This window comes from Pygocentrus nattereri, chromosome 28 (assembly GCF_015220715.1).
Source record: "Pygocentrus nattereri isolate fPygNat1 chromosome 28, fPygNat1.pri, whole genome shotgun sequence".
Classification (NCBI taxonomy): domain Eukaryota; kingdom Metazoa; phylum Chordata; class Actinopteri; order Characiformes; family Serrasalmidae; genus Pygocentrus; species Pygocentrus nattereri.
The window spans coordinates 18,104,736-18,132,711 of record NC_051238.1 but is presented as its reverse complement, the minus strand read 5'-3'; the positions used below and the strand labels follow the sequence as shown (position 1 = coordinate 18,132,711).

At 39.2% G+C, this 27,976-nt stretch overlaps 1 protein-coding gene across 1 annotated transcript; it reads right to left on the bottom strand.

The window, feature by feature from the left end:
* Nucleotides 1-2: 2 nt before the first annotated feature.
* Nucleotides 3-27,447, bottom strand: efhd2 (EF-hand domain family, member D2). Its single transcript, XM_017722185.2, has 4 exons — nt 26,903-27,447; nt 5,419-5,566; nt 5,035-5,169; nt 3-4,165 (listed from the first exon to the last, which is right to left on the bottom strand). Exons 1-4 carry the CDS (start codon nt 27,184-27,186, stop codon nt 4,034-4,036), a joined length of 699 nt encoding a protein of 232 aa, XP_017577674.1. The 5' UTR covers nt 27,187-27,447; the 3' UTR covers nt 3-4,033.
* Nucleotides 27,448-27,976: the final 529 nt, after the last annotated feature.

Genomic DNA, 27,976 nt, shown 5'->3' with positions numbered 1-27,976 from the left:
CACAATGTTAAATGTTTTATTGCCATAAGAATTATACAAAAAATAACTACATATTTTAGCCACTGTAATAATCATAAGCCTACACAAGGATGAAACCAACACCAATGACAGACAATGATGAGAAGATACAGCTAAAGATGGCACAAGGCCACTGAAACCCTTTTATTCCAAGGAATAAATTGCATGCGTGGGAAAAATGAAAAAAAAAAATTTAAATCACTGATTTTTAATTTTGCTTGACATGTTCCCTACTACCTTACAGTTCTGGATTCATCCATCTCTGTCAATTGCATAATGTTACATTGCACAAAGCACCAATTTTAAGTTTGTGCATTTTTCAGAATTTATTAAGAGCTCAAGAACATTATCATTTGAGGGCATCCAATTAAGTTTTGTTAGCATGGAGTCTAGAGGTTCCCTAAACAGTGCACTGTGAACCCAGTCAGTCCATGTTAACCTGCTTCAAGAGCCACCTGCAGAACTAGAATGAACTGATATGTGGTTCACGATCCCAGTGATGGGAGCCACATGCAATGCACTTTGTGTTCTTCCTGCTCTTAGATAATAAATGACTTAAGATCATAAATGACTAAATGACGTTTTATGGAAAAGGAACTGAACTTTGCTAAAGCATTTGGCACAGTGTTGTAAACCAACTATGAAAAGACAACAAAATCAGAACCACATCAAGCAACAATACAGAATTTAGGCTCCCTGCACAGAAGATGGGGTTGGAAAACTGACCGGTGTAATTAGAAAGCATTGGTCCTCTATCCACCAATCACTGATTTTTTGGCAAGTGCCTCTGAAATGATAACACATAAATAAATGAGGAATTCTAATGTAAAAACCTAAAGCAGCTCTGTTTGGATGGGATCTTTTTCAGATGAACACAACTTGGGACAATCATGGTGGAATCCAGCATAATCACTGAAACAGGGTTTTCCATTATCCTATGAACAACCAAATCACGGAACATCTCATAAAATTAATTATTGGTTTCACGGCTGTTGGTAAACATCATCTCCAGTTGGATTGAATTGTACTACATGTGGCTCACCTTATTTTTCACCTGCCTCAATGTCATCTGTATCCCTCATTTACTCAAGTGTTTCCATTATTTTGGCATTTGCCACTGTATGCACTCCAACATTCATCTCTCAATATCCACTGCACATTTAATCTGGTTACAGAGAGAGGAAAAATATAACAAGGAAACAGACAAAGTGAAATATCAGGACTGTGAAACAGATTCATGCATCTATTGTTTGCATTTTCACAAAACAATCAGACAAGTTGCCAGTGAATATATTGTACTACACATTTTATGAATACAACACGATGCATAGCAACAGTCCACAACATTGTTTTCAAAATAAAAACAAACAAACAAAGGAAACACTAGTATTTAATCACAGAATACAACTCTGAATATGAGGAACAGTTGACATCCACAGCCATTGTCCTACAGGGAAACTTGTGGACGACACCCATTTCAAGAAAATAAGCTTGTTTTCACAAGACTCACCATACAAAACTAAAAGCATCTTAGGTTTATTTCATGAAAAAATATTCTATTCTTTATACATTTCTTAGTTACCTGTGCTGTTGTGTGCTGCGTGAGTTTGTCTTTTTGACTAACTACTGAAATTCAATTCAAATATTAAAAGCACTAATTCAAAAACTCAACTTAATTTGTGAGGAGATCCCCGTTTTACCATATTAAACTAAACTTTATTATTTGAATTAAAATTTCATACAACTAACTCAAGTTTGAAGTTGCCCTGCATGCATATTTCGTCTCTGCTCATTAAAAAAAGCAAGCCATTTCTTTCTGATGTTCTTTAGAAGGCAACTAAAAATAAAACATTTACCTTCACCTTGCCACAGTAGTACAGTGTGCAAATAATAGTCTAAAGGGCTCTGCTGAGAGGTGAGCAGACTGATATTATCATGCCAGCACCTGATTTCATTTAGCCACAACACATTACAAGAAGCACCAAGAATATTTCCACTGGCAGCTGACACTAAAGAGCTCATGCAGTTGAACTGAGGAGATGGATTTTAGAGCCCCAAATCATGCCCATCTCTCTTAAATCCCACCCACCCAATCAGCATCTCACAGTTACTGTTTAGAGACACAAACATACACACAACACACACAAACATATGAATAGGGAAGCACTTAGCATAGATGGCCAGCAGCATAATAGCATAGTCTTCTAGACTTATGGCCTGAGTACGCTTTCCCAGTAGAACAGCTAGATTAGAACATGGATGAAAAGCGAGTGCCTGATGTTATTAGCAAAGTGCATTGGTTTAACATGGAAATATATGTAAAAAAAACATCTTGGTCTCTGCAAATCACAAAACGACTGGGTGGTAGAACAATTGCACAGCAATAAAAATGAACGCAGGTAGGCCTGTCACAATTATTGCATAATAATTTGAGCTGATCATAATGATTATAGTTTAAAGCTATAAACCTGAGCTTGTTTCCCCACCGTTGTTAGCTTTCACAAGCCTATGTTTACAACAATAACAGAATATGAACTGGGTGCGCTTTTATCAGTTGGGTTGAGGCAAAGGCATGTATATGAAAGAAATCAGAAAACGCATTTATCAAGACATGGCATGTCTTACACGAACAACAAAAATCTTCTGATTGGCGAGTAATGCTGCACCTGTCTCTGTCAGGTGGGGGCTTGACGGCTAAGAAGCAAGATGGCAAATCAGTAGGGATGCACCTGATATAATAATTTTGGGCTGATACTAATACCGAATATCTTCAATGTACATACTTGTCAATGCGGATACATAAATATTTATAAAATGTAGAACATGGGGCTACGCTATCTGAAATAGCACTACAGAGAAACATAACATTTTTAATGGGCTATAAATGCAGTAAAATTAATAAAATGCAGCTATTTCAGTGCTGTGGCCCAGTATTGACTAAATATTCTATCCTTTCAGAGTATAATACACAAGTGATTTTAAAATACCGGTCAAATCTAAACATTGTCCAATGCCGATACTTCTTTTCAAAGCAAATATCTGCTGATAGACATGATTTTGATATAATTTTGCACCCCTACTAACCAGCCTACTGGCACCATTAGGATTGTACTAGTAGTTGCACACAGTGAAGACAAAAACTGTTTATTGGAATTATTTCTATGGTAATTACTCATCAGCTAAAATGTCATGATTGTGACAGGCCGTATCAATAACGGACAATACTATGACAATACTATACTATGACTACGTTTTCTTTCTGCATGTATTTAAGCAAAAGACAGACAGAGAGAAGTGTCACACTCAGCAGCAGGGGCAGGAAGCAACACTACCTGACATTACAGAGATCCATTCAAAGGGGGAAGATTGTCAAGACATCACAGTGACCATGCAAAAACAAAAACACCCACCACAACCAGCTCCATCACACATGCACTCACTCCAAACCACAGTGTAAAGGCTTTGCTGTGCTAGGTCGTTAGCAAGGACACCATGGAGCTTAGCCTTTGATGCAAACAAAGTATACCATTAGATGCAGCGCACAATAAGAATACAATGGACTGGATGCAGCGATATCATTCAACAATTTGCATTTTAAAAACTGTTAAAAATGTAAAACAAGTTCAAACTTCCTTTAAGATGTATACACCCTGGTGCACTTTAACAACATTAAGAACAGGACCCAAGTGACGTGAAAAAGCTCTCACATATGCAGATGTGTGTGCTAAAATATCAGAAAAGAGAACAAATATTCAGTGATGCATCCAGTCCAATGTAGACAGATAAGTGCTTCAGAGGGCTGCCAGTTCAACATCCATAAGAGAAGAGCATCTGTACGTTACTTACAGTCTTTAACTATGCATTGACCCCTCTCACAGGAAGTGAACAGACACCTCTAAAAGCCTTGCATAGTATCTCTGCTAAGGGCGCTCTGATAAACAAAACACAGTCAGGCAGACAGACAGTAAGGGTGAGGAGGGGGGTGATTTAGGCTGGGCTCTTCTAGCGAAGATGGTCATTTGAAGGCTGACTGCAGCTCTTTGAATGCCGCTTGTCTCTGTTTCTTCTCTTCTGCTTGCTTTTTCTTCTCCTCCTGCTCGTGACGGATCTCCGCTTCAAAACGGTTTGATTCATTAATGGCCTGGACCTGGCGGGAGGAAATGATTTCATGAATAAGCTCATATCATACTAAATTTGCACGAATATATTGATGTGATGCTACTTAAAGAGGAATTTTTTTCCAAATATCTGCATAAGATTTAAAGCAAGTCAGTCAGGGTAGTTTGATGTGAAATGCTCTGTTCTAGAGAAACTTGGCAAATCAGAATTGTTCACAGCAGTGATGGGAACCAGACATTAAAAACATTAAATACCTCTAAAAGCTCCCTCACAGGATGTTATTGCATGAGATGGTTGTATACAGGTATGGAAATGATTTAGATAGCACCTTTCATACACCGCCATCATTCAAAGTGCTTTACAAACTATAAAATACAAAGTCATTTAAAAAGTAAAGAAGAACAGAAAGGTCTTGAAACAAGCCAAATATTTTTGTTTCGGTATACATGTATATACTGCCTGATGTCTGAAACTTTGTTTTACAATACAATAGACAAACATTTGATCCAAACTTATTTTTTAAAATCCACTGGTGGTCTATGAGGTACATGCAGTGTTGTAAGTCATGTTGTAAACCTAAAGTAAAAGCATATATATTTATCATTATCTAACACCATTCTTTATTACCATTGTCTATATTACACACAAAGTCTTAGAAGACACATGTAGGTTCACAAGTCATTTGGATAGCAAACAAATTGGCTACATTTGTGTTGTAGATGCTGTGACCTTCAGTTAGTTCATCTACAATGTACCATATCAAACCACTCTGAATGACGCAAAATAATCTGCACTGCTAATATACAAGTGCATTGCTTAAACTAAAACAGAAAGAAACAAGTGACTTGTTTCAAGAATAAAAATATCTAAATAGAAGAATGTGAAAGAGTGTCTTACTTTGGCTTCAAAAAAGGTCTTCGCTCCTTTCACTCCCTCAGTGGACACGTCAATTTCAGAGAGACGTGCCAAGACATGCAGCCCACTGTCCTCAGCCAGCTCCCCTGCTGCCGCCTTCCTGAAGATCAAGAGGAACTGGACAAAGGGAGGAAGAGGATACTCTCTTTAAATGATTATAAATTTAATATGCAATTCTACATAGCAGAATAAACTGCTGTGAAACAGTCATAACTGTAGTTAGGTGTATAATAATAAATTAATCCACATTATTTATAATTACTGAAGATGTGCAGTACTAACTTTCAATGATATGACTGACCAAAACAGCAATGTTATTCTGGTAGAGTGTGGGATACCAAGCCTTTGATTTTATGCCTGTCTTACCTCCCTGAAGCTGAGTTTGCCATCCAAGTCCTCATCCACCTCTTTGATCATGTTCTTCAGGCCCAGGTGAGTCTGTGGAGCCCCTAGTTTCTCCATCATCAGCTTCAGCTCCATCAGGTCAATAAAGTTGTCCTTCTCAGAGTCATACCTGCACAAAGATAAAGAGCAACTTTAGTGTTCGGAATTCATTCTGGTCTGCAAAAAACACCTACAGATCTTGATAGAGCATCAGTTTAAACTGAGAAAGGCAAGAGTGGAGAAATTCTAACACAGATGACGCTCCTGAAATATCACGTGTGGCCTAGAGGGGGCAGTAAAACCTAATAATCCAATAAAGAAACATGCTGAAGAGATAGTGACGGAGTCCTTCAGCCTAACATCCTCTCATCTTTAAGTGACATTGTCTGATAGGCCTGACTAATCACACACTCCATCTAGTAACTGAATTAGAATGGATCTTCATGGCAATTACTTTTCAAGGAGATTTTACAGCACTGCCTCTGCCACGAGCATTTTGGCATGAGAAATGAAACAAACAAGCTTTTTCACAGCTGCAAAGGTGCAGCTGCACTGGAAAATGCATAGCTGGCATCTGCAGTCCAGAAAAGAAAAACATGCTCTTCTCCAGTCATATCCACTTCGAGATTACTTTGCTTTCAGTACTTCATGGTGACTGGAATTGTACAATGAGAGAGACAGATCCTTTTTGACACTAAATCAATACCTCTTTAAAATGGCCAAAACCGATAAAGAACAGGGATGTCAGTATATCAGATTGTAGTCTGGCACCTGATATCCTTCACTGTGCTATTAAAACTGAGCAGCAGGAAGTAATTGATAGAACATGTTAGTACGTGTGTTTGTGGAGGTGTATTAAGCAATAACAGCCTAATTTTAAAAGTTCACCTCCTAGTCACTGCGTGTCTGCATCAGGCATGCATCAGGACGTGCTGAGGTAACAAGAGCAACAGTGGCACCTTCAGCAACACATCAAGTGTTACAGTTTGTGCAAACACAGCATGCGATACCCACTCCATTCAGTCAGTAAGAACTGGTAAAGCCACAGAATGTACACCAGCCAAAAATATCTTGGTCACTATGATTACTCCACACACTAAATCTTCATGCTCTAAACAACACATTTAATTTTATTTGCTGTCCTTCCCGCATTTGCCTCTAACTTTTTTTTTTTTTAAATGGGGTACAACCACTTGTGAAATTCAAACATTCAAACTCTAGACTAAATTATGGGGTAGTGCTGGAATACCAAACAAGGTAAAATCATTTCAGTAGCTTTGATTTGCTCCAGCCAGTTACGAACAGTGCAAAACAGAGTAGAGGAGGAAATAATAGAGTGAAAAAACAGAGCAGAGTCATGATCACACCCCAAGTCAAACACACAGCAACACAGAGAGGGCAGAGAGGACACAGGGACAAAGAGGGTGTTAAGAAGGCACTGCAAGTGCTCTCTGCAGACTGAGAGACCAGAGGTGTTTGAAGCCACAGGTCTATAGACTCAGTCAAGAAGCACAGCAGCGTAGGCCATGTGTGCACCACTGAGCAGCAATGAAATCAGGAAGCAAGTTAAGCAAGTCTCTTCCTCTCAGCTCTTAACAACTCTACGTCAACACACAGACCTGTACAAATAAAGTGGGTTGTCAAGGCAGTGAAGGCTGCAGAAACTGGAGTAAGACTCCCACAACCCTTTTGTCCCCTCCCCTTTTCCACCACTCTTTCCTAGCCACTAAAAGCACTATATTTAAGCAAGCATAAATGTCTTCTGGCCTCGTGAACTTTCATTTCCAGGACTGTGAGTGTGGATCTGGAGTACTGAGCCGTTTCTCATTTTCCAGTGAGGAAGTAAATAGAGGAAGAATCTGACTACATTTGAGTGAGAGGTATAAAAGCAAAAATGAGTGTGATGTGCCATGAGCTAAGTTCTATCATGCCATGAAAATAGTGTCCAAAAACAATAGTCCATAAACAGTCCCACCCCAATACAAATGAGTCTAGAATCGTCAGTCTTGCTCTGAATACGCAATTTATTATGTAGATTTTGGCACATATACATGAACATGAATTAGATAAGTAAACACAGTCATATAATGATTAAAAATAAATAAATAATAAATAAATAAATAATAATAATTTTTAAAAAAATAATAAAAAAAAGAAATATACCATCCTACTTGTCCACCACACAGTGACGAAGGCTTTTCTGACGCTTTGTAGAAAACGAATAGTGCCTCCACACACACAGACACACTATAGCCTGCTACCATTTCTAGGTCATGTGCACTTTTCATTAATTAAAAAAAATATAATTCCAAAATGCAAAGGTTAAATATGTGCATGTTTATCTATTAACAGAGCATACAAGGTGAAGTAGGAAACTAATTCATTAATACACATAAAAATATATATTTCATGCTTCATTTTATAAAGTGTGTAAGAGAGCAGTAGAAAAAATGAAAGCGTGCATTATCATTATTCAAAACACCAACTGACCACTGTCTATTCACAAAGAGGGACATCTTGAAGTAGTTCATTTTTAATCAGTTTTATTCCATAAAAAATAAACAATAAAAAAAAATAAAACACCTCCACCATATGTATTCTCAGAGGACTGCTCAGTGTATGGTACACCAGCATGCTCTCAGTAATGGGCATTTCCATCCTGATAGCTCTGCACACCCTGTCCCAGTGCACTCCGCTCATGAATATGGAGGCTGTGACCATATGCCCAAACAGCTGGCAGCAATACTACTGTCTACAGACACAGGGCCCCTGCTGCTGTCTCTCACACACACCTTTATCTCCCCTTATTAACCATGTACTGTGCATCTGACAACCATTATTAATCATTCAGAAGCACACAAAGGTTGTGTGCATGAGTTCTGCTTCCAATTAACTATCAAAACCAGAGGATCTGGCTAGTCACATCATCTCAATGACATCTAGCTACATGTTCATTGTCTAATATTTAGTTATTCTGCAGTTTGCAAACAAGTAAAAAGGATTAATGCACCAGTAAAACAGCAGTACCATAATTAAAACAAACCTATGAACACAATTTTTAAGCAATAGAACATGAGAAACCGTGAAATAGACAAAAAAGCCCAGAACATTGTATCAAATGTACCTTAGTATTAACAACTGCCTTCGACAAACAAACCCTTTTCCATTACAGATAGTGTTAAACCTCGCAATATCAGGTTCGGCTCATCTCTTTTACTACTTCTCAGATTATAATGTTATTCCAGCCAGTCCGAAAAGCACTTCACAGCCCACCTTCTTTGAATTATATTCTGGGTATTTCTGGCTAATTTCAGTTTGTTTAGTTGTTCTGCCTTCTCAGCTACCAGCTGAAAAGCTTACCTAGGGATGATGGCAGGTTCAGAAGTTTATGTAGGCCTGCTATCAAGTGCTCCTTGAAAACCTGACCAAATGGGTTGCAGGTAAAATATTATCTTGTAGAAGTTATCTTAAATATCTATTTTCTAAAATGTGCTAAAGTAAATTTTTTAGTTAAAAGGTTAGATGCAGAGTAAAGACAGTCATTACTAAGCAGCCCCAGTGATCACTGGAATGGCGGGGGGTGGGTAAGGGCTCTAGACATTCAGAAAATACTCTTAAGAAAAACTATGGCTTATTGTTACATAATTTGCAATGTAACTTTGGCCACATTTAGGAGGGAATAACAAACATTTCCTATGTGCTGGGTTAGTTCTTTTATGCTCAACTTCCTTAGTCTTATGTACCTGGCAATGAACACATTGCACCCTTCAAATGCAGAAGACCCCAAAGACTCCTGATTAATCCTCTCAAGGTGAGAATCTCTCTCACTCTCCCTCTCTAACCTTGCTCTACAGACTTTATTGGCTTTGAAGGAGATTAATGCCTGGCCTTGTTTTTCACTGAGGTTTAATGAAAGGTGTCTGAAGGCTCGTTGCTGACCCACTCTCACTGCAAGGCAGGAATACTAAGAGTGCCTCAATGTTCTTCAATACGAGACCTGAAGAGCTACACAAACCTACACAGTTTAGTGTTAATGCTACCATAACACACCTGACTCACTCAACAGTTGAATTCAAAGCTTTAAATATAGTGTTAACACCCAACAAGCCTAGGATTATCCAACACTGCAAAAGATAACACTACAGACTTGGACCTGTATTCATGTAGTACCTACAGTCTTCGTTCTGCTGTTTCTATCCACAAAACAGTGTTCAGACCTGCTCGCCCTGCAGATGTGGGCACAAACAGGCGTTTCAAAGGCCTCACATCTGTTTCTAAGGTTTCCAAGGTTCTTGGCTGCTTGAAATGTTTGTGCTAGTGCACAAGTGTGTGAAAGGATAGATAATAGGAACTTCAGAAGACACAGTGCTGTTTCGACAACCTGGGCACTGCCCATGAATCAAACTCCCAGAGAGGAAAAAAAAAAGACTACTTCACTGGGTACAATTTTAAAAAACATGACTGCAGAGTTCCATTTTGACCAAATAAGTCTAACTTCAAGCCAGAAGCCAAAACAGAACCATGATTGAGGAAGCTGGGGCAATCAGCACTTCCTCATATAGAGTGCTGAAGTAAAGGCAACAGAGAGCCACAAACTTTCCAGTCGATTAAAACAGAGTTGATTCAGAGAGGACTTCCTGTTGCAGATTTGATCCATCTGATCAAGCTGCTGAATTAAGGTTCATGTTAGCCCTTAGCACAGAATACATTCTTTTGCTGTAGTGGAAAATAATTGGTATTTGACTAATAAATATGCAGCAAGCTCTGAAAAGCAAGCTCTTGCCCACAATTGTTCAAAGTCCCACACAATAGTTCCTTGACCTTTTCTCTTTTCAAAAACATCGATACAAAAACGACTTTGTGCTGAACTGCCTCAGAGTCAAAAAAAAAAAAAAAAAGCTTTTGTATACTTCCTGATATTTCCCTATGAAAATACCAAGGCTATTGAGGACTGAGGTAGTCCATTATTCCATCCATTCACCCATCTACACAATTGGAAATGTTTATTTTCAGACAATGAATTTAAATAAGTGATATCACCCCTAGAGGAAGCTGAGGACCTAAAAATATCTGACACTTAACAGGGAGATCAAAAGAGAAATGCCTTTAATGTGGTAAAGTCAAGAGGTGACAAATGCCAAGTAATGAAATGACGGTTAGTAGTTTTGCATATGGCGAGTTATGTACGGCATGTTTCCTTCACAATTTTTTTGGGTTATGGTCTTTATAAGAGGATGTGCAAGAAATCTACAAAAACTTGTGCAAGACAACTTGAAGCTTGCAAAAACATGAGCCACACTGTATTACACAGAGCAGAACTTGAACGAAAGCTGAAGAAACATTTAATTTTTTCCACCCTTCAAGTATGTGCTCCAGGTTTCTCCATACCATAGTGCAAGAAACAAGCAGCACAGTATATAGAGAACATTACAAATGAGTGTCCCTCACAACTCCTGAGGGGAGTAACAGAATGTGCAGAATGCTTCCTGCCAGGGAGATGGGGCAGATTGCTGAGAGGAAAGGATACGGCAAGAAAGAAATGAGAAAAACACTTTACTTAGGGGAATCTCAGGACAAACAAAGAAATGGGACACTCAGGGGAAAAAGAGAAATAAAGAAAAATTACTGCAGTAACAGCACCCAGTGACACTAAAAACTCATTTATCGCTTTTTTAAATACCCATCAAACCACAGGAAGACAGTGGTATGGTGGACAGTTCTGGGACATCCTCAAACAAAACAGCATCAGGTCTTTGGAAAAATTAAATAAAACCATGTGTCTGCTCTCATATATCAGGCAAAACAGGCTGCTCAAAACGGACTCCGGTGAAAGGGCTTCAGAGAAGACGACGTTATTGGACGAAAAAGTGGTGCTGCTACCGTTATTTATTTCTAAATAGACAGACAATCCCCAACCTCCAAAACAATATATACCTGGCCTATATATAGGCCTATATACCGTTTCATATGGTATACTAGTCGCAATTCTTCTTAAGATATTAGTTTTGTTCACCATTATACTGGTACACCACAAATAATCACATAACTCATTTACATAAAGTATACATCACACTAATACCTCTCATGTAGTGAGTTGCAGTATAAGGTGCTGAGAAGTAATGATTTACACATGTACATGCTTAACGGCAACCCACAGCATGAAAATACACTGCACAAAAAAAACAAAGGGAACACTTAAACAACACAATATAACTCCAAGTAAATACATTCAACTTTGTACAGAACAAAGTATTCAATGAGAATATTTCATTCATTCAGATCTAGGATGTGTTATTTGAGTGTTCCCTTTATTTTTTTGAGCAGTGTATATACTAAAAGAAATGCTACTATAAATATAAATTATTTCTGTTAAAAATGGTTTCTCTCACTTAATAAGAGTAATGTGGATGTTCAATTCACCATTTATTCCTACACTCATAAGAGGCAAATGTGGGGCTGCAGATCCTAAACAGAGGTGCAGAGAGCTGAAGAGAGCTGAAAGTACGGGTCTGAAAGTGTGAAGTCTAAAGCTGCTGTACTGTGGCTCCGCAGGTGGATATTACTGGATGCTGGGGTTTTGGGCTTCGAACAGATCCTCCTCAGTTTCATGGCCAATACTAAGAGAATGAATGAATGTACAATTTACTTCCAGCAGCATCTGACAACGTAGATAAAAGCTCAAGTGTAAGAGATGCTCATATGAGACCAATAACACTCACACAACACAACATTCAGCTTTGGTTTTTTTTATTGTTTTTGGCTCAGAGAATCCATGGCTTGCTTTACATGCATTCTCCTTTATCTTGTCAGGTTAGAAAGCAATACTGACAGCTGTCTATACACTGTTCTTTTCTGTTTATACTATTTCACACACTAGAAATATTTTAGCATTACTTTAGATGCCAGATATGGTTATTATTGAAAGTGAAGGGACAATTCAGGATCTAGAAAATAAATTTACTTAAGCATTCAAAACGGTTTTACTTTCCCCAAACAGTTACTCAAGTAAGAAGCCTGTTACTGTCATAGGCTTATAATTGCCCTATTCTAATGGATCTCAAAAAACTGAACTCAAAACATGAAGACAGCAATGCTGGGCTCATACAGTTTCATCTATGTAGAGACTGAGTTAATGCTGTGTGGGTAAGGAATAAGTAAAGTTTGCAATGTGAATGAATAATAAAAAAGGGCAGTGTCTTACAGAGAGAGACAAATGTTGGGCGTAGTCCATGTGAAAATAGGAACTGCGTATATGTCAACTGACTGACACCAACACACATTCCTGTGGCCTCCTTGTGCCTGCAGAATGTCAACATCAATGCCTGTGCCACATATAGTCTGGATGTAAGTAGTTGCGTGTTAAGACACATTTAAGCTAAAATAACTCACTTTTTAGTTTGCCTTTTGGGGTACCTGGCACATGAAGCCCCTGAAATACAGGTCCTAAAGTTTAGATAATTTTTTTTAGCACACAGCCCAATGTAGGGGTTAATGACAATGTGAATGTCAATATTACACTCAAAAATGGAGCCAGAGTTCTGTTCTAAAGAGAGTCTGAAAGCACTCTAGTAAGCCACCAGTACATTTTTATTTCACAAGTTTAAATGATATATTGAATGACTAAGACTGAACAAATAAGGCTTTTTGCACCTTAAGCACAAGTTGAATTGACTACAATCAGGTCCGTTCATGAGTCTGGAAAGAGACATTGAAAGCAGACGGCAGGGTTGAATGAGCAGAAACGAGCGACGAGAGTTCACGTTAAATCAGCCTGAACCAGCTGTTTATTTAGGGTCATGAACTCGGACAAAACAATTTCCACTGTTTATCATTGTGCCCTTTTACAGACATTGGGGGGGAAAAGTTTGGAATGTATACCATTAGAGCACATGTGGTTTTGCATGCTTCGTCATACTTTGCCATACAACAATTATGAAATTATGAAAAATATGAAGACTGAGTAGAAGATGTATTAAATTACATTAAATTACCTGCATAGAAGATTTGGTAATTTCATGTGATGTAAAGAAGCTTAGGTAATTTTATGCATTTTTATACAATTCAAACAATGTTTTCTGTTTAAGCTGTCATGCTTAAATTTCTCTTTGCTGCTACTGATCAGTCTTTTGCACCAGCACATTATAAACAATAATACAGCAGTGTAATGGACTGTATGGTTTACTCGTAGAGGAAAGCAGCCAAGCAGACACCCAGGCATCGCTCCAGCCTTCGCTCCTCTGCTCACTCCCTCTCTTTCTGTCTCTCTCGCTTTCTCTCTCTGCCAATCTCCTTCAGATTTAATCCTTGGTTGCCGAGCAACAGCTAACCAGAGCAGGCATGGGAAAGCCCTCTCTCTCTGACGTTCACACACAACAGAAAGCGAGGACCAGCTCTTATGACAGCGTATGTACGTAACAGACGCGTTCAATCAGAAGTGCACGTGTGTAAAAGGGAGGGCAGTGAGCTTACGCATAGTAATGGATCTCCGTGCACTGTAGGCTGTGTACATTTGCTCTCTCTGGCCTCAGAGAATGCCACACTGAGAAACATACGGCAGCACAACTGCAGCATACAGACCACCCGCCACCATGAGCTCCACTATGATTTAATATAAGCACAGAACTTGGCAGAATTCAGGATTCATTTAGTCTAAAAACACTGTGGTGAATTATGCTATACATTATTCAGTGTAAGTAGTTGTGTAGTTATTGTTTACATGAATTAAAAACAACTGCCAATTAATTAAGGAGTCAAGCATTTACAAAGGTATAAAGATGAAGCACATTAACAAACCAAGCCTTCAACTATGTCAAAATACTTTAAAGGACAAAGAATAAACTAGGAAAATTTAAAAGGGCCCACATCATAGGTAATCCTCACTTTTTTGAAGTAAAGGTGCTTGATGTGGTATGTAAACATACAGTCTAAACACAATTCATTCTCAGGCCAAACAGTCAATGGAAACTAAGCTCTAAAAACACATTTACATCCACTTATTCAACCTACAGTTGTTGTTTACACTCAAATTCTAAGCAAAATTTCAGCTCAGATGGCTTTTTAAGTGAGGCAAAATACAGGGCAGCCAATGATTACAGAGGCCATTTACAAAACTCAAAACAGCACGCTACATTAAAAACTAGTGCAGATTGTTAATCAGTCAAATGTTAGTCATTTTTTCTTTTCAACTAACTAAATAAATAAATAAATAAATAAAAATTCCTTGGGAGCCACAACACTGAGTCCATTTTACCATGGTGGTTGTATGTGTCTCGGCATGTCCTAATGTGCTGGTACAGGCTAAAAATATAACACAAAAACAGACTTACTTTGCTCTGCTTTAATCTTTAGCTCATCTGTAGCTGCTTTTCTTGCATCATCAGCTGGAAACTTTTCCACAAAAGTAGAACAGTTCACAGTAAAATGCCTCTTAATGTTCTACATTTTACGAGGCAGAAGTCGCTTCTTATTCGCCCGGATCTTGTTTGAATTTTCCCGTTCCACCTTAAATGGTGCCTGAGGTGCCAGAATGTAGTTGCTGCACCAATTTAAGGTGGAACGGGTAAATTCAAACAAGCTGGTGAATGAGAAGCGACTTTGACTTCACGTTTAGAGTTTAACAGTTCCTCATTGCAGGTTAAACGCATCAGGAAAACAGGAGTGATTATAAACATATTTGTATTCAAATTTCTTCATCTCAAATCTTTCTCTACTCTCATGTGCTCCAAGCATGCACAGTGAATGAGAAGAATGAGAATGGCTTCCAGTTTACTTACCAAACCACTTCCATTTGGTTTATTAATAAAAGATATTGGAAGTAGAGGCGGGCGATATGGCTCAAAAATAATATCACAATATTTCAGGGTATTTTTGCGATAACAATATTTTTTGGCGATATGACAAAACACAATAACATTTTATTAAATTAAAAAATATGCTACTGCAACAAAATAAATGTTAGCGTTTTATTTAATTTATTTATATATGTTTCATATATTCCGCAGACACACACACACACAAAAAAAAACCTGATTCCGATTGAGATATTAGTCGGATTATTAACAGATTATTAGGATGCATGTAAACGTGGCTATTGGCTGTTGAGCACTCTTTGCGGCATTAGCCACGTTTAATAGAGTACGGAATGGAATACGTCCATGTAAACACCTCAATCGAAATAGTCTAGTCTGATTGTGGCCATTCGGAATACAATTTCTATCCGATTGAACAAGGCGAGTAATCCTCCAAATACGCCGTAAATAGAAGAATATGCGTGTAAACGCCCAAATCCGATTATGCTCCAATCGGAACGTGTAACTACGTTCTGCACATGCGCGGCACGTCACAAGGTTTATACCGTTCAACATGGTGGGAGCAGAAACTGGTCTGCAGAGTAAACGAAGTTTATGCTGTGATCTTTAAAAGATGGAGGTGGGATGGATGTCCAGTTTATGTGTCTCAGAACACGACGTCTTACTCTCGACATCATTTTAAAACAATTAAAAACACAAGCGCGCCAACTGGAAACTCCTCTCAAGCCAACTGGACCTCACGTGATGTTTGCTGTCATGGTAACGTTCACTCTAAGCGCTACTCTACGCATGCGCGTCATTTTGCATTACTTGCAGTGTGCATGTAAGATCATCAGATTATTGAATAGAGTGAGCATATAAACACCTCAGTCTGGATTTATTCAATCGGATTGGCAACGGCTTTGTGTGTAAACACAACCATTTTGGATTTTCCTCATACTCAACTGAGTGTTTATGCTTGAGGTGGTGAAACCGATTAGTTGCGTTTCCCCCTTTTGTTGTTACAGGCTTCTTGCATATTACTGTTATCTGTTGTACATCTGAGATTTTTATAGCCAAACCATCTCCACTCTACTGAAGTCGCTCCCCTTTTCGGGAGAAAGTCCACCACAGAGCTGCTTTGTGTCATACTTCTTTCTGTTCCAAAATGACTCACGCAACCAACGTACGCCAATGCGCATGATGTCATTACGTCAACAAGTCAGCATATCGCTGTTATCACGATATGGATTTTTTATTGTTTAGAAAGTTATACCAGTATTATCGCAAACGATACGATACGGTACACCCCTAATTGGAAGTAAATTCATTGCGGACTATTATAAATACTTTGCTTTAAAAGTACCAAGTCCTCAGACAGTAGGACAATAGAAATACAGTATAGAAAAAAAAAAAAAATCAATAATCATTTCATAATCGCATTGCAGTCCTCTGAATCATAATATGAACCCTATGTAAAAATATGAGATCAGCATCACTCAAAACACAGAACGCTTGATCACTGTAACTGTTACTCCATTAAAAGAACTCTCCTCCATGAAAAAATAATCTGGAATAGGGTAACCTTATTCCATATATACAATGCTTTTGCTAGATAAGCCACTTGGGAAAGCAGACTTGAATAATTCAACAGACTGCTTATAGTAACAGTATGCAAATAGTGTTACAGGATCTTATTCTTGTGGTTGTAGTTCCTTGGAACTGAGAGCCATTATGCCTTCAGTATTGCATGACACTGTGTGCCTTCAATACCCACAGAGGACAAACTAGAGCTTTTTCTTCATGGCATTTTTCTATCTTAATGTCAAACATTACTCGGATCCACTGAGCATTCTTTTATAAAGGGTGAACCTTCATATACATTCTTATTTTATCACTTGTGTATAGCCATGCATGTTTCTCTGAAAAGCTATAGTATAGTTCTTTGGGCTCAGCTGAATGTTGTTGAGGGAGAGTATTAAGATAGATTCAGGAGAAGGAGACTCGTATCCTCTAACTGTATCTGAGGAACAAATTCACTAAGTCAAACAGGATCATGAGAGATAAACCAGACCTACACTCAATTCATAAACTCAAAAAGCCACTTACAGTTGCTTTTGAAATGGCGCTATGTGATATCCCGGCTTCTGGCCAGCTGTGAGGTCCCGAAGCTCTGGCCCATTCCACAAAGGGTCATGGGAATCTGGGGAGATCAGTTGCTCCTCCACTATTTTCTGAGTTACAAACAGAGAACTTGCCTCCGGGCCCATCACAATCATGAAATTTACTACTAACTGCCACAGAAATAATGGTAATCAACAACCAACAATGAAAAGAACAAGCCTTAAGCAGCCTAATTAACTGATTAGCCATCTTGTTTCCCAGTTGTCGATTCATATGCTGTTTTTGATTTGGCTCCAATTATTGGCTTAGAATTATATCATTTTCGATGCCTTCATGAAAGCAAATATTACTGTTCATGACATTTTTGCCTTCTAAACACAGTGAAATTTATGGTGAATGTTACAGTTTAACTAACTACTGTGTCGGTATGTTGACTGATCGAAAGCAAATAATATTGGTCCCCCCCTTGTGAGCCTTGGTTCCTCCCAAGGTTTCCTCCTTAGCTCTGAGGGAGTTTTTCCTAGCCACTGTCACCCCTGGCTTGCTCACTTGGGGTTTTATATTTCATGTTAAAACTTTGTCTTTACTGGAATTCTGTGAAACGGCCATTTTGATTTTTCCATTTTTTCTAGTAGGAAGTGGGAAATTCCAAAATTACAAGCTTTAAACAAATGCAGCTAAACAGTAATAGTTAAACAGCTCAAGCTCAAAAAACATACATTACTCACTTTGGCCCTTTACACACATCACATTCATTTACATTAGTATATGATTATGAAACCCAACAACTGTTTAAAAAAAAAAAAAAAAAAAAAAAAAAAGACTGGTCAGCTTAAATAATTGCCAAATGGCAATTAAATAATAATTACAGCAGGCCTACTTGCGCTCGAGCTAACCTACATCACATGGGGCTGTCCGGTTTACACATCGAGTTGGCAGTTTATTAGTTTTGAACCTACATATTACAGATTTAGGTGTAAACTCATCTGCTGTTGTACAATTCGTAAGTCCCCTCTATCCTGTCCATCAGTGAAAGGGAACCACCATAGAATCCCCGCTGACCAGACATCTCGGGGATGGATCATTTTCAATAGTGGCACTAATGGTACTGCCATATTAGTGTTGCCGGAGTTTCTAAATTGTGCACAGCAACAGATGGTCTACGGACTGTAATTGCATATGTACACCGCAGGTTCTTTTGCAACCTGACCATAATCAATTTAAAATGTGCAAGACTTGACAGTACTAGTGATACATTACCACTAATGGCTCGATTCAGCTCTCATAATTTCTAATGCTTCTATTTGGAAGAAGGCAGAGTAATTTCATCTCATTTAAAGTCAATGACAGAGCCAAGAGCCTCTCAATTACATTAGCCTATAGCACAGTTACTGCTGAGACTATTCCAAATTTTGGAATGAGATGGTTTCACACCCAACTGTCAAGCAGAAACAGATAACCAAAGGCAAAAGAAACCAAAGGAACCATTGTAGCTTGGCTATGTTGTGCTATGAGCCAGTATCAAATTTCGAGAAGAACACATTCCAGTACTTGTCTAAACTAGTCATAGATTACTCAGCCACAGATGCTTTCCTACACACTCTCATGCTCTTTCACATGGCTCCTCAGATACAAATAAGTGAAATGTAAACCACCCTTCCTTTCCTCACAAATACTTGAGTAAAAACAACATCTAAAATACAACAGAAGTTTTACTTCATACATGAACCTAAGTAAATATTAGTAGGTGCTGCCAACTCCTGGTGAGGGACTTGGTAAGAATCAATATCATATTGCTTATAAAAGCTCATTAAATAAATAAATAATCACACTTTTACAGAGTAAACTGAGACAAAATTAGAGCACAAGGTGTAGTCTGTGCAGTAAGTGTTTAGCAGAGCAAATGGATTCCCAAAGTTCCACAGCACACAGCAGTGAAGAAGGACCTGCAACAGTGCAGCTGAGATTACAGACCAGGTGACTAATTATTGGTGCTTAAGCAGAATCCCACCTGGGATGACCAATTGCCACAGATAACTAAAATCCCAAGAGTCGGACAGTAGGGCAGCAAGAAAAAATAAAGCCAGAAACATATCCTGGAAAGACTGGGGAGGTCATCATAAGCACTACACTGACTGCACTATGCACTAAGAGAGTGCATATGGCCATTTTAAAGTAAGTGGCCAGGTTTCTATGCTTCCTACTGCTTCCATGAGTCATTGTCAGCATCTGTGATGGGTAGATTGTGAGTCATGTGTAGGTGTGAGGTCTGTTTGTGTGTCTAAAGCAGAGAACAAAAAAGGAACTACTGCTAAACACAATTATTGGGCAGAGCCTATCAAAGCAGCCAAAGCAAATAGGCTGTCAGTTTCTTTTCTCAACAACATGTCCGTGAGGGCATGTGGGAAACCATGACTAGAGTCAGTTTTTTGACTTTGCTAGGTGAGCGTGAAAGGGTGTGGGCTGGGGGTGGCTCATATAAATGGGCTAGTGGACCCAGGACTACCCTGTCTTATATTTAAAAAAAAAAAAAAGGCATCAAAATAAGGTTTCATTTTTGGCATCCACCTTGTTTTTCTTGCTGTTAATAACTGACTAGAAGCTGATTATTTCTGAACTTCTGTGGACCCAAGAACAGCACAACCAAAAATATGAACTGGCTAAAGACAGGGCTGATTTACATCTGACCCAAACTGTAGATTCACACAGCCAATCTGTGGTTCTGTGTCATTTGCACTGTGATATATTAAACAGAGTGAAACGCCCCCTAGAGCAGTAGGAAAGTCACTTCTAAAATACAATTAGCTGAAACACTGGAGGTAAAAATAATTTTGCTTACACTGAGAGTTGGCTACAGTCAAATAATATCTAATAATTTGTAGGGATGAATCCATACCATTTTTTCCTGACCGAGTTACAAGTGCATATTGTTTTTCTTGCTGATACCAAATCTGATACCATAACGAAATTAATTACTTAGAATTAAGCAGTTGTTAGTGTAAATGAGCACAATGTACTTCAAAAAAAGGTAGATAAGCTAGCTATGTACTATACAGATGCCTTGGATAAAGCAGCATTGCAGTGGAGAAGAGCGATAGAAAAGCAGGTTTCATAGTTTTGATCCTCCTCATCGGTCACTTTCAACAACATTCTCTGCAGCACCGTGACAGCAGGAATCACATCTGAGGCTAATGCAAGAGAGGCAAACCTGAAGAGCTGTGACCCTGTGTTTAACATGCGCTAAAATTGCAATGCGTCCCTGCTAGGAATCTGCCAAGGTAGAACATGTAAAGTGACTGATGGCTTTGTGTCCGACTGCCACAATCAGCAACACTTCCTTGTGTGAGCAGACCCTTGTTCACAGCCAGCTTGAGTCGTGTTCATTACTACAGCAGCGTACACAGAACATCATACCGTATCAGCAGGTGTCTGACATTTATATGAATTTTTATGAGTATGAGTAAATGAGCATGATATTGGCCCAATACACAATACTATAGGTGTCAATGCATCCCTAATAATCTGTATATTGTGGTTTTACAGTCATTCAGTAATGAATTTAAACTTAAATATAATTATGGTTCTACTTATGTTCATAGAAAATGCTGCTGTGAAATATACTGATCATGCTATTAGCTTGCTGTAGCTACAGTAACAGTGAAGCTCAACATTTAAAGAATGACGCGAGACCTGTAACTAGCTTGACTGCTTATTTTATTGATTTTTTTTGTTGTAGCAGGGAAGGGTCTCACAAATGTGTTGCTACACTTTGAGTTTTTTCCATCCAATATCATGACCAGCTGTCACTAGCTATGATGGTTCAGACTCTCCTGAAAAGGAAAGGGTACCATTACATACCTAGAAATATTGGGATACAGGACAGGATGTAACTATTTATAACTATTTATAGAGGCTCTTTTACCATGGGGGGTGTGGAGGGACAAGGAACTTGACGATTTAAGAACGGATTAAAAACAACCTGGAGGACATAGATACAATAATCACAACATGATTTTCTCTCTGCTTTACTTCATTTTGAGAACACACTCTTACCTGTTGGATGTTAAAGAAATACTACAGTTTTCAGTGTCAAATCAATTGTTTACAAGTGCAACTTTGTAAAACCAATGTCAGCATGGTTTCTATATCACTGATATCACTGACAAGCTCTTTCCAAGCCACACCATTCCTAGCTCTTTCCTCTTAAAGAGGAAATATGGCATGGGAGAAACCTCAAGATGGGCAACTAAAGGAGGAGCATGAAGCTTATCTCTGGCTTCCCTCATTACCAGCGGCAATTCAGCAGGAACGCTACTTAGAAGGCCTAAAGCCCCCTTCTCTCATATGTGCACACAGCATGGGGGCTACAAGCATAAGTACAGAGTCAATTAAGCAGATTGCCTTGCCCATTAACCCAGTAGTATTCCTAAGGTTTACAGAAGAAAAGGGGCCAGCAGTGCTGTTGTACATTTGGCCCAATGCCTCCTGAAGGCTTCTTAATTACCTGGCTAAACCAGTTTGACAAAAATGGTACTTCAGTACCAAGTTACATTAATACTAAAGGGCAATAACATATGAGCCATCAGACTAGATCCTTATAGAGGAAGCTACGCTACACCGGTATGGATGCAATCAGATGCAAGTCAGATATTTGTTTCTCCACAATTCTTACAACAAACACAGACTAAATAAATACGTCTAGAACTAAACAGCTTACACAGATCTATGAGAATTATGCAGAAGGAAGCTGTGCCTCAAATGAGCAAAAACATGCTCTTACCATCAATTTATCTGTGCAACAGGTTTTGGCAGACCAATTTCATGAGAATTTCATTACATTTAATAAAGATATGTAAAGCATCTCTGTCCACTTTCTATTCACTCAGCAAACAAATAATGATCACAGAGAGACGACCACACCACCACCACCACATCAGCATATGGTTCCACAACCAGTTCTGCAGTAAGTTGTGGTATCTGAGCCCAAACAAAGCAACCCTGCTTGGACACCCTATCTATTACAGCTTTGCATGTTATGCCTGTATTTGCATGAGTGGATCCTGAAATGGGAGTTAGTTGAGATGAACCTGTCCTGAATGGCTCAAGGCCAAGCAGAACCTGCATTCTTCCTCTGCCCTGGACTGAGGCCAACCTACACTTACTGCCTGCTTTCGCCTTCTGAATAGATCACCAGCACAGAAACTGAAGTCAAATTGACTGTAGCGTGCGTTTACAGTGTGCAGGCTAACCTATCAAGATTGAAATCTATTATGGAAGAATCTGAATTCTCAAAAATTAAAGTGATGAAAGCTTTAAAAAACTGTAGAATGAATTGGGATTCCTGATATGCAATTTTTCTTCTCTCAAAAGTTATACATTCTTATATTTAGGAACCATGAGGTGTCTGAACTCAGATAACAGAGAAGAGCCTGTGCTTTAAGATTTGAGTTTCTTGTCCGTTTAATCAAAAGAAGGAAACATAAAGAGACTACTGCAGCCAGCATAGTGGCATAAAAGGGGCAATAAACAACAAGCTCAAGTTCATTTCACCCTTTATTGGTATATCTTTAAGGGAAATGTCATGTTTGATATCAGCTAAAGGCCTCTACCCACCAAACATGATTTATTTAGACAACAAAAAATTAAAGCACACTGATTGTATCTTGCACATCAAATACAGGTTTTTTAAGAGTCCATTCATCCTCTTTAATTTTTGCAAACCTTTGACAATCTTTTTTTTTTTTTTAATTGGAATGTAGACCAGTGACCAGTGCCCTCTTTGTGATGAGCAAACAATATCTGTCATCTGAAGATATTCTACTCAGCACATATAACTTTCCAAACAAATCACGTCACGTCTGGTGTGTACTGGCCTTAGCTCTTCAGAAACTCCAGCTAAAAGGTACAAGATAAAATAAAGTGTGACTAAGTGAGCTGAATAAAAACAGAATTTGTCTTTACTTTAGATTGACATTTTTCCGTTTAAATTTCAAGCAACGTCATTTACTATGCAATACGCTGCGTTTTCCCTATAATATTTTCAACATATTGGACTGTACATACTACTGTTTTCAACATTATTTAATAATTAATTCACTGGAATAATTAATAATAATAAACATAATTGTTTTTAATCACCTTATTTAATGCCTTGTTTCAACACTTGCTGTTGGCTCTTACAGTTCTCCCTCATTGTATTCTTTTAGTTAAAATAAAGGTTTGAATCATGTCTAATATAATTTCTGGCCAGTACTGTTATTTTGGGGAGTTCAACTACCAAACGTACTTAAAAGATCTTTTTTCCCTTAGGCAATGCTCTTATAATTGTATGGCTTCATGCTGCCTTATACAGTATCCCCTCCCCACTACTACCTTGGTTTCTTTATTCATAACCTCAGGCATTTGAACAAAACAGCCTTCACAAAGCAGACACAATATCTTTACTGCACACACAATTGCAATAAATCTGAGCACAGTATCATTACCATAAACCTGTAAGGGGTACGCTACACTACAATGAGTACAAAAAAGCTGGACTTTCAGTGCCTTGCACCTACACAAGCACAAGCTTATCAGAAAAAACAACCCATGTAAAATGATTGGTTGGGGGAAAAAACCCTTTTTGGTTAATGTTTAACTTGACAGCAATCAGCCACAGCCCTCTGACCAGCCAGTTTACAGCCACACCAATGCAGCTGCCAGATTAGTAAATTTTCAGCAAGTCTCTGTATTGTCCAGCCTTGCGTCTGACAAGAAATGTAATCCAAACCTGGCGTGCCATCTGTAAGAAAAGGAACCACCTAATCAGCCTCATATGAGCCAAAGGCAACACACTTTACCACCATTAGAGAAACACAGCTAAACTAAAGATATGGTCCTGTCTGTAAGAATCTGCCCCTCTTCAAAGATCAGATCATCTGTAACTTTACTAACCTACAACAGCCTTGCAAACTCCTGTGGAGTTGTATAGCTTCTGCCGTGACAGAACACATCAAGGGAAAAACCCCCATCTTACCTCCAAGGTCTCCACCTGATTTCATATATCTCTCTCTTTTATCAATTGTATTGCAGAAGAGTCTTGCATAATATCCCTGCTTGGTACAGATAACAGACAATTTGTGTGTGTGTGTGTGTGTAGCAGCAAAAACACACAGCAGTAAGGCATGTTGAGTCATGAGAGCTCATTTTCATCCTGCACATTACCACAACACAGGCATTCCCCGTAGGGAACCATTATTAGAGAGGCTGTCATTTCTACAGCTGAGGTAGCAATGAAGGTAGCTTCATCACAGGCCATCACATAGAAATGCAAAAGCTCTTTTGCTCTTCTCAAGCATCTGTTGTTCGTAAAGAAAACTGGCAGATAGTGGGCTGGTCCTAACAAACTAGCAGCCAACTAGCAGCTGTTAATGATTTCAGAATCAGTTTGCTGTTATAGGTGGAATCTGGGACAGTGGAGATTAACTGTGACCCTCATGAAAGAAGTCCCACATGTGATCTCAAACTGAAGCATGTGTTAATTGAGAATGCTTGAAGTCACAACTTCCTGTTCCTAAAATCCTAATACCCTACCCTCCCCAAACAAAAAGTCCTCACAAGCACATCCTCCACAGAAAACAGCTATTTTCACAGTCTGGGTGAATTATAGTGGCCGATTGTTTGCAGCAGTACAAAGATGGTTCTGTCTGGAACTATAACTGTGCGCAAGAGACAATTTGATAAGCATTAAGAAGCAGAAGTGTGGGGAGGAAGCCTACTTACTCTCTGTGCAACACTTCCCTCAGTGCTCTACTGAAAAGAAAGTCTGAAAAGTCTGTCTATTCTGCTACAGGCTGCTCCAACATGTTCACTCATCTCCAAGAGAACGTAGGGTCAATCCCAGGACAGCTCTGAAAAACCACCACCTCTCAAACATCTCTGCCTTTTGCTCTCAGAGCTCAGCTGGAGCTCAACAATTGAAAGAAGATACTGGAATTAGACATAGCTGGGCCCTGCCCAATGAAACAGACCCTGAGAATGCATGGAAGGGGGGGGTTTCCACATGGGGAAACACTTCAGCTGCCCCACATTCAACGATGTTGAATGACTATGTGTACAAGAAGGTGTGACTAGAATTTCAACCATTTTTGGCTGCACCTGCCGGGTGAACCAGTTGTTAAAGATGGCTTAAAGGCTTGTGCACTTTCTACACACCACACTACATTATCCAAAATACTTCACAAAAGTATCAGAAGAAACATTCTCACCTTCTCATTCTTGGCGTTAACTATTTGACTGTGTGTGTGCAGAACGCAGTTTGGGCGGGGCCGTTTTATGTCCATATCTTGGCCTTGTGGGACATTTGCGGGTGCTTGCCTTAAGTACACCATGTGCAGAGTAACACAATAGGACAAACAATAGGGTTGCTGCTCTGTGTATTATCACCACATAGATGATTGACTAGATATATGCAATTGTACAGGCTTTAACGGTCAAAAACTAGAGAAAAACAGAAAAGCCCAGCTTGTTGCCTTTGAGAGGGCTTGGAACAAGAGCAGAATAACTGACAACACATTTTACATGAATGCTAAAACAAATTCCAGATAGTGATGGGCAATGTAACAACATTTATTGTTATAGGGACACACTACATTTCAATTTGCTCTTCTGGTGACACCAGAACTCGTAGCACACTGACCAGCTGCATGTTTCTTTACAAATACAACATGTTTAACTGAACCGAGTGCAGTTAAGTAAGTGTTCTCATAATTCTTGATTTGCTTGGCTTTGATTTTTTTTTTAATGTGGCACCACGGACTCTTCTTTTGTCTGTCCCACCTTATCAGATGTCAGAAAAAAGCAAATACTGTAACATATCATGTACTGTGAAAAGCATTGGGATGGTGCATTCTGCCATATTGCCCAGTCCTAATTTCAGCCATATTTTGACCTGTGTTTATTAACATTCATATTTGAGAGGTAACATACTTATACATATCTTTAATTTGATATACATGTATGCTTTTTTCTCAAAATGTCATACCTTTCAGTTTCCAAGCTCTTTACATTGTACTATCAATAGGTCTTGTACTGGCCTATATTAAAACCACAGATGTGAACCCTGTGACGAGAATAAAGCCTGGCCTGTATCGTTTTGACAAAACTCTTCTACATGTTCTATATCGCGTTAATGCACAAGCCTTAATAATGTGTAAAGTCTGAACTTTGGTCAGGATCTTCACATCAATGGCTATTAACAATAGCTAACTTCTCAGTGGGTTCATTTTACACCCTGCAGCAGTATCGCAAAAGAAAACATCATGATTTCGATTAACGAGCCATATAATCATACAGCCTGCAGCGTTACGCCGCAGTAAAGACGCTCACATGGTCAGGACCTCGCAGCATCTACAGCTTTAACCTCTCTTCTACTGGCACTTCAGCAGCCTAATCTGCACCCCATCACATTACAGGTTAGTGGTGAGATTTAAAGTCGTGCCAGGTGTGTCGAGGACAGGTCAGGTTAGGGATGAACTCTGACTCTCGCCTCGCTCACAGGGTGGCTGAGCACTTACTGTTTGAACATTTTCTCCATGTCTTTGATCTGTTTTCTGGAGAACTCCTTGAACTCGGTGTAGGGGTTGAACACCTTCATGCTGGGCTGCTGGTGCTCTCCCACCCCTTCGTTCAGCTCGCCGCGACGCATCAGCTTCGCCTCCAGTTCCGAGTCGGCGCTCGCCGTGGACGACTTGTCATGAGCCCCGTTTTCGTGAGCTTCATCCAAGGCTACAGGATCCTGACCACCCTCTTCGATCTTCAGCCGGCGGTTCAGCTTCATTGACAGCTCGTCTGTTGCCATTTTGTGGGTCTGTTAATCTCAGAAACCACGACGTCTACTTCTAGGCAAAGAACACGAGTTATAAACGCAGAAACCTGCAATACCCGCAGCCCATGTGCAGTTATTTCGTTAGTACGTAATGTCCAGGCTCATACAAGCAGATATTTTAGGTTAAATGGGGAAATCCTCAGTTTAGTAAAGACGGTTCGTGTTTGACTCCCGCAACGGTCCAAACAGTCAGCGCGCGCGTCTGCGTGGAGCTCGCGCGAAGAACAGCGATGAAATAACTACGCAGAGCTCGCTGATGCTAGGCCACGCCTCTTAAAGGAACAGGCACACGAAAAGACTGCAAGATCTGATTCACCACAGAACTGCAGGTCAAGTCCTGATGAGAATACAGAGATGCACATGAAGATTCATCACAAGACTAAACCGACACATAAATATTCACTTAGTAAAGAGATGCACATGCAGGTATTATTTATTTTTGCTTTTGAAAAAAACGGTTTAATGATGTGCTTCCTATGTTGTGCAGTGTATTTCTCTAACTAAAGGGTGGTCATTGCTATGACTGAATATTTGCCAGGAAAGCCAGCAAAATGTACTCTTACTGCTAATCTTATTTTGCTGTACATCAGGGAAGCCCAATCATGGTCCTGGAGAGTTCAGATCCAATACAACTGCCACTGATGTTCAGATGGCACTGAAGGCCTATGTTACCTGGATTAGGTGTGCTAGATTTGAGCTAAATTCTGCAAAGTGGTTGATCTCTAGGACTAAGCACCCTTGCTATACATGAGCTTACATTCAG